The sequence below is a fragment of the Lepidothrix coronata genome, unplaced genomic scaffold, assembly GCF_001604755.1.
Source record: "Lepidothrix coronata isolate B3197 unplaced genomic scaffold, Lepidothrix_coronata-1.0 Scaffold229, whole genome shotgun sequence".
Taxonomy (NCBI): domain Eukaryota; kingdom Metazoa; phylum Chordata; class Aves; order Passeriformes; family Pipridae; genus Lepidothrix; species Lepidothrix coronata.
Window position 1 is genome coordinate 762219 of NW_016690409.1, and position 9290 is coordinate 771508.

The following is a 9290-nucleotide window of genomic DNA, read 5'->3' on the forward strand; positions in this document are numbered from 1 at the left end:
TGGTGGCGCGCGGCGGGGCGCGATTCCCGTCGGCCCCCGCGCGGTCACATGACCGGGCGGGCGGAAGATGGCGGAGCCGCCGGGCGGGGGCGAGGACCCGTGGGGGAAGGTGGGGCCGGGCCCGGAGCGCCGCCGGGGCCACGGGGCGACGGGCGGGCGCCACGGAGGGCGGGCAGGCGGGCGGGGTGAGCGCCGGGGCGAGGAGCGCGCGGGGGATCGCTGCCTGTGTGGGGGGCGGCGGCCGGAGATCCCAGCGGGGACGCAGCCCGGGGGTGGCGGGCACTGCTCGGGCGGGTCCGGGGGGGCTTCGGGGGCCGGGCCGCGGTCGCAGCCCGGCCCCGCTGACGTGTCTCCACCGGCCCCGCGCAGGTGGACGCGGCCTACGGCGACAATGGCCTGGACTCCGGTAGGTGCCACCCCCGCGCCAGGGTGGCAGCGGCCACCCGGGGACACCCCCTGTTCCTGCGCCTGGTGACACCCCGCGCTGGGCACTGACCCCGGGACACTCTTGTTTCAGCGCTCTTCATGGAGAACGCCCGGAAAAGCAGCATAGTGTCCCGGGCCAACAGCATCGGCTCTACCAGCGCCTCCTCTGTCCCCAACACAGGTGGGGTTTGGCTCCCGGGACCGCAGTGTCTCTGCTTTTGGGGGAGCCTAGCACCTGCCGGGCTCCAGCTCTGCCCTGCGCTAAGGGGGCTGGGCAGGGTTCCCACCCTGAGGAGGAGGAGGGAGGTGGTGGAAACAGCAGGTGCCTCCTGTGCAGCTCCACAGGGAGAGGGGAGAGGTCGGTGGGGCCCCTCGGGGCACTGTCCCTGGCCCAGCCTGCAGGAGCTGAGTGGGCAGGGGCTGTGCTGGGCCCGGAGCTGCCACAGCCCCCTCGTGCCTCTGCTTCCTCAACCCCGGGCCGTGCCCTGTCCCCACAGACGATGAGGACAGTGACTACCACCAGGAGCCCTACAAGGAGTCGTACAAGGACCGGCGCCGCCGCGCACACACCCAGGCTGAGCAGAAGCGCCGTGATGCCATCAAGGTGAGGGGAGAGCCATATCCCACCCAGCGCTGCCCCTGTTGAGCTGCTGGATCTGCCCTCTCCAGGAGGCTCCTTGTGTGCTGGGAGCTGCCCTGGCCCTGATGGGCTGTGTGGTGGGAGCTGGGTGTGGGCCCAGCCCCACAGGGTGAACTCCACGTGCTGTGGCTCTGCTTCCCCCCAGAAAGGCTACGATGACCTGCAGGCCATCGTCCCCACCTGCGAGCAGCAGGATTTCTCTATCGGCTCCCAGAAGCTGAGCAAGGCCATTGTCCTCCAGAAAAGTGAGTCCCAGGGGGTGGGGAGATGGAAGGGGCTGCTGTCAATCCCCCAGAATGCCTCCCTAGAGCTGTGCAGGGCAGAGTTCAGCACCTTGGGACCTTGTGGTGCGATGAAGCTCTGGGGAGCTCAGGTGCTGCTCACCTGCACCTGCCTGTCTGCCCCAGGGGAATTGGGGCAGCGGAAGCTGATGCTGCCCTTGCTTGGGCACCTCCTGTGGGGGTCTCAGGGGCCTGTGTGTGCTCCCAAATCCTCACTCTGTGTTTTCATGCTCAGCCATTGACTACATCCAGTTCCTGCACAAGGAAAAGAAGAAGCAGGAGGAGGAAGTTTCTACCCTCAGGAAAGATGTGATGGCCTTGAAGATCATGAAAGTGTAAGGGAAGAGCTGTCAGGGTCATGCCCTCCTCCTGCTGTTCCCCCATGTCCTTGCAGGGAAGAGCTGCCAGGGGTCATCCAGAGGTTCTCTGGCTGGGAACAGGCCTGGGGCTTGGAGCTGAGCACAGGAGCTGGGTGTGGGAGCTGGGAGCAGGAGCTCAGAACCAGGAGCAGGAGCTGGGTGCAGACGCCTCATCGCTGACCTTGAGGCCCTATACTTGTTTCAGGAACTATGAGCAGATTGTGAAAGCTCATCAAGACAACCCAAATGAAGGGAAGGACCAGGTCTCTGATGAAGTGAAATTCAATGTTTTCCAAGGCATCATGGATTCCCTGTTCCAGTCCTTCAATGCCTCCATCTCTGTAACAAGTTTCCAGGAGCTCTCAGCGTGTGTGTTCAGCTGGATCGAGGAGCACTGCAAGCCCCAGGTGAGCACTGGTGCCATGGCCCAGGGGGAGAGACAGTGGCATGGGGGCAGCTGTTGCCCTACAGACTGACTGACCGTGTCCCCTCTCTGCTGCAGACACTGCGGGACGTTGTCATCGGGGTTCTGCACCAGGTGAAGAGTCAGCTCTACTGAGCCTCCTCCGCTGCCTCTGTGCCTGTGGGGACAGGGCACCTCCTGCCTAGGGGCCTGGGGGACAGGCACCCTCCTGGACCCTCGCCCTCGTGGCTGTTTTTGAGCTTTTCTGAATTATTTATTGTATTCCCTCCGAAGCCCAACGGTGGCCGTGCAGACACAGCTGCTCTGCTCGGTGTTACCGAGTCTTGGTAGGGACTGGGCAAGAGGGGAGGCAAAGGGAATGTGGAGCAGAGGAGTGAGGGCAGAGTCTGTGGCTCAGGCAGTGCTGTGAGGTTGCCTGTGCCACCGACTCTCCCTGCAGAGCTGACCCTGGAGCAGCTCTGCTCTGTGCCCTCAGGCCTCTGACAGCCCCGCTGACCCCGGCTGGGGAAATGCGATGAATGTGTGCTAAAAATGATGGGTTTCTGGTGAAACAGTAGGAATAGATTCTCCCCAACTTCTGGACTGTCTCCCCCCTCCCTCTGAAGCAGCTGTTTTGAGGCAGATGTGTTCTGGGAGAGCCTGTCAGTGCTGGCAGCAGGATGAGCCCCTCAGTGCCAGGGTGCTCCTGCAGCTGTGGGTTCCCTGGTAGGGACACAGGAAGTTCCTGCAAGCGCTGGACTGTATCCAGCTCCCTCTCGGGTTGGCTGTGGCTGTGCTGCACAGAATGTTCTGCAGCTGCAGCACAATGTGGCCACATGCACTTGCCGCCCCTCCTTAGAATTTTTAAACACACATCCATGACCAGCCTTGATTTGATTTTTATTTTTGTAAATCACTGAAATGGTCCTGGAGTGCTGCCAGTGCCAGCTGTGCAGGCAGCTGCTCTCAGGGACACCTCTGCCCCTGTCTCACGCCCAGTTTGGGTCACAGCTCTGCCCAGCTGATGGTTGGTCATTGCCCAGGGTAATGGGATAGTGGGATTTGTTCTCTGTAACCATGTTTGTGCTCCTGCTCCAGGGGCACAGCCAGGGAGTGTTTATTTCAGGCTGTTTTGTTCCCAGAGCTGAGGAGGGAGTGTTGCTTCCTGCCTTGGGAGGAGGATGAGAAGTTTTACAGACCTCACACATGAAAGTGATGTATTTTTCTATTGAGAAAAGTAATTAAATATTGCTGAATGTTTTAGTGATTTTTCTGCTGCTGTGTTCCTAGAGCTGGGCCCTAGAGCCAGTAGTTTCCAGAAGCCCATTCCAGTCTCTGTGGTTCATGTTACCCTCTCCTGGCTCCCACCCTTCCCACCCCTCAGGACCTAAACCCTGCCCCAACACCCTCTGAACAGACAAACACCACAGGGAAGCACAGCTGAACCAAAATTCTGGTGTTTAATGGATCATATTCTTGTGTGACCACTCAGGCACACGGCAAGAAGGGGCTGGATCACATACAGAGCTATGCAGCCCTGACAGTCCCTCACTCTTTCCGTACTGGAGCACCAGTGCCCCCCCACCTCCCCCACATCCCTTTTCTTACCAGAACAGCAGGGACACAGCACCAGTGCCCCCACACCTCTCCTCAGCCCCACTGGACCCCAGTTTGGCAGCTCCCTGTGCTGAGGGGCAGGAAGAAACAACATCCCTCTGCAAGGAGAGGGCCAGTGCCAAGTCTCTCCCACCCACCACCCTTCCAACTGCAAAAGAATTTTAAACACATAAATACGCGGGATGAGCCCAGGTCCTGCAAAAAGAGAAACAGAACAACCCAACAGCCAAGTTTCAGCAGCAGCTCCACAGCAGCAGCTTCTCCCCGGGGCAAAGGCTCCCCTAGCCCCTCACAGGGCCGCTGGCAGCACCACGCCATGCTCCTCATCCGTCTCTATCCCGACCTCCTCCTGTACAGCACCGGTGGGTCAGGGCAGGTCAGGGCCTGGCTCAGCAGCCCTGGGCAAGTTCCAGCCTCGGTACTTACGAAGAATTGCTTCTTGCTCTTGGGGTACCCCTCCAGGATGGCATCCAGCAGCTCAGTGGCCTGACAGGACAGGGCATGTCAGGGGCTGTGGGGGGCCCGTCCCAGCAGGGCCAGCACTGACCCCCAGCCCCCAGTGAGTACCATCCGCTTCCTCCGGCGCCACTCCCGGCGGTACAGCTGCTGCTCCCGGCACACCTGCCAACAGCACCACGTTGGGAATGCCCATCAGAGATGTGCTGGATCCCGGTGAAGGCCCAGCCCAGCACCAGGCTCAGCCCTGGCAGGTCTTTACCTTCTCCTTTTCCTCTGGAGTCACGTGGTTGGTGGCAGATTTAATCCTCTCCAGTTTCTCTGTGTAACTGGCACAGTCCTTCCTCAGCGCCTCGATCTCCTTGGCCATCTCGGAAGTTGTCATGGAGCTGTTCAAGTCCTTCAGCTCTGGGGAGGCGGCACCACTCACTGGCCGGGCTGCCAGCCGGCACCGGGGCACAGCTGCCCGTGCCCTGGGGACCCTCCCGGTGGCTGCAGAGCCAGGACCTGAGCCTGTCCCTGACCCCACGGGGCCGCCCGGGCGCACTCACCCGCCTCCATGTGCCGGCAGCTCTGCTGCAGCGCCTGCAGCTGTGCGGAGCGGGCGGTGATCTCCTCGTCCAGCCCGCGGAGCTCGGCATCGCTGGCGGCCGGGAGCTGCTCCTGCGGGGAGGGGTGGTCAGGGAGGGCTGGAGCGGGCAGAGGGCGCCCGCGGCCGGGGCTCACCTGGTCGGCGAAGTAGATCTTCTGCTTCCCGTAGGCCTTCTCGCGCACGCGGCCCTGCTGCGCCAGCTGCTCCAGCGCCTTCACCACGGCCTGCGGGACGCGCCGTCAGCCGCGACAGGGACTGGGACCGCGCCCGCCCCGCCCCGCCCCGGCCCCGCTCACCGCCTTGCCCAGCCCGTGCTCCCGCTGCAGGTTCCCGAAGGCGTCCTGGGCGCTGTACGGACGGTTCTGCTCCCGCAGGTACCGCAGCAGGACGGCGGCGGCGCCGCCTCCTGGGGGACCGGCCCCGGTCACCGCGGCCTCCTCTGGCACCGCAGCGGCCGCCCCGGGCTCCCCCTCCCGCACCCGCCGCCCGGGGCTCCCCCGGCCCACCCGCACTCACCGCCCGCCGCGGCCTCGCGCCCCTTGCTCATCCCGCTCCTCCCGCCCCGGTCCGGCCCCGGTTGGCGCCGCTCGCGGCACTTCCGGCGCGCCGCGCGCTCCGTCCGACCGGGAACAGGGCCCGGGCCGGCGCCGATGGGCGGGGGAGCCGCGCCCCGGGGAGGCGGGACCGGCGGGCGGGGGCTCCGGGCGGGCACCCACCGCCCCCCGCCCGGCCCTCCCGCCGCGGCGTCAGCAGCGCAGCCTCCGCGCCCTGGCTCCGCACCGCAACTCGGCCCGTGAGACGCCTCAGGCCCCCATGGAATAACCCGTTACCGACCCCCACTCCCGGGTCTGAGGCTGCCGCCCCGCCCCGCCTCCCCCCTGGCTGCGGCCCCGGCACGGCGGACGCGCTCGGGCAGGCGAAGTCAGACAAACAGCAGCCGGTAATGGGGTCCCTGCCGAGGTACGTTCTTGGCTGCACAAACGTGATCAGAACCGGGTCTATGGCTTAGGAAAAGCAAGGGGGGGAGCTCGGCGGACACAGCAGGGGCGGCTCTCCCCGGGGGCTGCTGGTTTGTTCACGGGACCGCAGTGGGCATGAGCTCCTCAGTCACTGGCAGCCCGGGCTGGTGTCCCCTGTCCGTGGATTCTGCCTGCACAAGGCTGGACACAATAGGGCCAGGGGGACACACAACTGCCCAGGCACCCCTGTCCCACTGCCTCCCTCCTCCAGGAAACCTCGGCCCTGCCCAGGAGAACACGAGGGTGGGAGCACAGGGAGTTCTAGCAAAGTGTTAGTTGGCTCTCAAGAAAGGCTGTTAGTTCAGGAAAGCAACACAAGAGCAGGGGCCACACGTGGATATTCTTGCAGGACTCTGGTGGTCACAGCAGGTGTCTTATTGCCATTGAGCTCTTAAAAAACAGCATCATGAGGAGCTGGAGCCGAGGGAGTGGCCAGTGCAAGGAAAACATTGCAGCTGCACAACGTCCACAGTGGAGCAAGGGGGTTGGTTCCACCTGGAGCTGGATATTGCTGGGAGAGAAGACTTGGATTTGTGAATGTTTTAGGAGCAGGGACTGGCTGTCTGAGACAGAACAGCACTGAGTCCCAGACACCAAGCCTGAAGGGCCTCATCCTGTTCCCCTGGTTGTGCATCAGCCCCAGAGGTCAGTGCACGATTGTCCCTGGCAATGCCGTCGGTCCCACCGGCCTCGAGAGCTGCAGACACCACATTTATTGTCTTAGGTGAGGAAGTTTGGAGCAGGCAGCATCCTGTCAGACAGCACAGGGTGATTGTGGACCTATCCCATCAATGTCTCTCCCTAGGGATTACCAGTGTCCTTTATTTTAAAATCCAAGCGAGGCTACAGAGTCACAAGTCACAGTGATGTTCCCAGCCAGGACTGGCTGTCACGTCACTCAGACTCACAGGAGACGATTGAGAGAACTGTGCAAGGCTTTTCCTTCCAGGATTCCCTCCGTGAGGCGCAATAGAAAACCAGAGGGAAGTGATGGGATGGCTTACTGGCCTCGGGAGCCAGCAGGATCCAGCTGGTTCAGCTCAGACTGATCCAGCAGTTCAAAATCATCCCCTTCGGCATCAGTGTCCAAGTCTGAGCTGACTGCTCTGAGGTGAGTCTTTGCCCCTCTCTGGGGATTGGTGCTGCGTGAGGAGCCTGGCTGAGGGGCTCCTGACAGTGCCAGCTGGATCATCCCCCTGGTGACAAAGCCAGCGATGTTGTTGGTGAGATTCTGCACCGACGGCAGCGCGCCAGACTCCTCCTGGTCGTACGGGAGATGCAGATCCTCTGTCCCTTGTGGGCGGTATGCCAGGCTTGGGATCCCAATGCTGGTGTCGTCTTCATCATCTATGCCAGTTGCTTCTGGGTTGATGGAAGGGAAGTCAGGGAGATCCCTGGCAAATGATTCTTCTGGGTCACTGTGTCCGTCCAGGTCTGGAAGAGGAGAAAGTGCTTTAAATGCTGGCACTCGCCCAGCACCCGCAGGCTCCATCAGGAGCTGGGCCAGCACCTCCCCAGGGCAGGCTGTTGGCATCTCACAGACCACACGCTCCTCAACTTCGCCCTCCTCCCCATCCCAGCTATTTGGATCCCACTGATCTCCCAGCTCATTCACAAGGAATGCGGGTGCCAAACCAGTCACCTGCCAGAGGGGAGCACCCACACCCCCAACCACACTGCTTCTGCGCCCACAGTCAGACTGGCAGAGCTGGATCTGCCTTTGCAGAGCAGCTGCTGTCGCTCTACTCAAGCACCACAGGAATGAAGGAGGACGCTCTGAACAAAACAGGCAGTTGCAGCTCATCTGCAGCAGCAAGGCTGACATCAAAGAGCCAGACCTCAAGGACATGAGGTAACAACACATCCGCCCTCCAACCCGTCACACTGGCGCCTGTTTGGCATTCCACACCCTCCACAAGCTGCCCATTTCCTCTCACCTTCTGATCCCTCTGTCAGGGGAGTCTGGCCCCTTGAAAGGTTAAATATCCCATTTTCAGTATAGGAAACCTCAGCATCTGAATGCTCCGAGTCAGAGATGGTCAGTTCCTTGGCGACCACAGAGTCATCCAGCTTTGAAATAGGAGATAAAATTGAAAACATCAGCATTGTAGAGCTTATTCCTGTGCCTCAAGATAAAATAGATGACCCAGTGGCCTCTAGTTAAACCCAGCCCTCAAAGGAGGCTGGTACCTAAGGCTCATTCATGTGTACTGCCCAGCTTAGGAGCCTGCAGCTGGCATGAGCAGCTCTGGACATCCTTGAGTGGGGACAGAGTGGGAAAGACCTCTCTGGAAGGGGAATGTCCTCATCTGCTCTCCCATCACATTCAGCTACTTTGTTTTTTCTGTCCAGCCAAGCTCTCTCCTCTCCCAGACACTCCGTTACCTTGGGGCAGAATGCAGCCAGCTCCTCTTCGCTGTCGCTCCCATCGTCCGTGGCCTCCTGACCGAGGGCCTGGGCACGCACTGCCAGAAACCAGAGCCAACGCTGTTACTGCTGCTGGGATAGGGCTCTGTGCAGAACCACAACACCCCAAGCTGGACAGTAGAGCCAGCTCTGTTCCGCAGCAGAGCTGTGATAATTCCTGACTGCGGCTGCGGCAGGTTTTTTTGCCGAACATGTTTTAGCACTCCCTTGCACTGATCCCTTCCTCCTTTTTCTGCGCAACCATCATATGGAACACAGAGCTCTGGCAGCCGAGAACTGGAGCAGCTCAGCGCCATGAAGATCCCACGGCAGCTGCTCCCTGGCAGGTGGCTGTGGAGGCAGAGCTGCCTCGCTCCCTTCCCAAGGCAGCTCCAAGAATTTGCCATGCCAGACATGCACTCCCACCCCCTGCCAGGGCCGGGGGCTCCATTCACAGCCCACCTCAGGCACCAAGGACCAAGGTCTGAGGGGTCAGAAGTGGCACAGCACTCACGTTGCCTCTCCCGCTGCCGGGCTATCATGTATCCCCGGACGCTGAAGTCCAGCCGCTGCAGAGCCGGCTCCAGCCGCAGGTACATGCGCTGCCCCAGCCGGTGGTACACGGCGAGGGGCCACAGCAGGACGAGGAGCACTGGGGTGAGTGGGAACGCACGTTAGAAGGTTGGTCAGGATGCTGCTTGGCAAACATCCTGCCCATTTTGTGATGCAGCACAACACACAGAGCACGGCAGGTCTGGGCACTGAGGGCAGCGCTGCAGGAGGCTGTGAGAACTGGTGCCATCGCCTCTGCCAATTTAACAAAATTGAGAGGCCAACCAGTGCTCAGATCTGTGATTACTAAGCACTCAAACATGTTCTTTCCAGACCAGACTTTGAGTCCTGGTCAAGAACCGCCACGTTCCAGGCAGAATGTATAATTTTAAATTTTAAAGCCATTCACACAAGCTTTCCTTTTGTGCAGAGGAGCCCCATCCCTCACACATTCAGATCCCTCATCTCTTTTCACACGTAAGTCTGTATTGGCACAGAGATCTACTTACACAGCAAGTACGAGAGCAAGAGTCCAGGGA

At 61.1% G+C, this 9290-nt stretch overlaps 3 protein-coding genes across 4 annotated transcripts in view; 1 reads left to right on the forward strand and 2 right to left on the reverse strand.

The window, feature by feature from the left end:
* Positions 1-33: 33 nt before the first annotated feature.
* Positions 34-3372, forward strand: MLX (MLX, MAX dimerization protein). 2 transcript variants are annotated; one of them, XM_017834145.1, is made up of 8 exons: positions 36-109; positions 370-406; positions 518-607; positions 924-1030; positions 1212-1311; positions 1583-1682; positions 1912-2113; positions 2209-3372. In XM_017834145.1, the coding sequence occupies exons 1-8, from the start codon at positions 68-70 to the stop codon at positions 2263-2265; spliced, it is 735 nt and encodes a 244-aa protein (XP_017689634.1). In that variant the 5' UTR covers positions 36-67; the 3' UTR covers positions 2266-3372. The 2 variants fall into 2 exon arrangements, with proteins under 2 accessions (XP_017689635.1, XP_017689634.1); XM_017834146.1 differs by lacking the exon at positions 370-406 and having other exon boundaries at positions 34-109.
* A 178-nt stretch (positions 3373-3550) lies between these two features.
* Positions 3551-5352, reverse strand: PSMC3IP (PSMC3 interacting protein). The gene is made up of 8 exons (XM_017834147.1): positions 5291-5352; positions 5071-5180; positions 4909-4998; positions 4734-4845; positions 4445-4590; positions 4294-4347; positions 4153-4212; positions 3551-4075 (listed from the first exon to the last, which is right to left on the reverse strand). Exons 1-8 carry the CDS (start codon positions 5319-5321, stop codon positions 4016-4018), a joined length of 663 nt encoding a protein of 220 aa, XP_017689636.1. The 5' UTR covers positions 5322-5352; the 3' UTR covers positions 3551-4015.
* Positions 5353-6491: 1139 nt separating this feature from the next.
* Positions 6492-9290, reverse strand: part of FAM134C (family with sequence similarity 134 member C) — a gene marked incomplete at its 5' end in the record, with an annotated part of 5678 nt that continues 2879 nt past the window's right edge. Inside the window, 5 exons of the mRNA XM_017834068.1 lie at positions 6492-7227; positions 7731-7863; positions 8179-8258; positions 8714-8851; positions 9261-9288. Coding sequence (XP_017689557.1) covers positions 6794-7227; positions 7731-7863; positions 8179-8258; positions 8714-8851; positions 9261-9288 — 813 coding nt within the window. The remainder of the gene's footprint in view (positions 7228-7730; positions 7864-8178; positions 8259-8713; positions 8852-9260; positions 9289-9290) is intronic.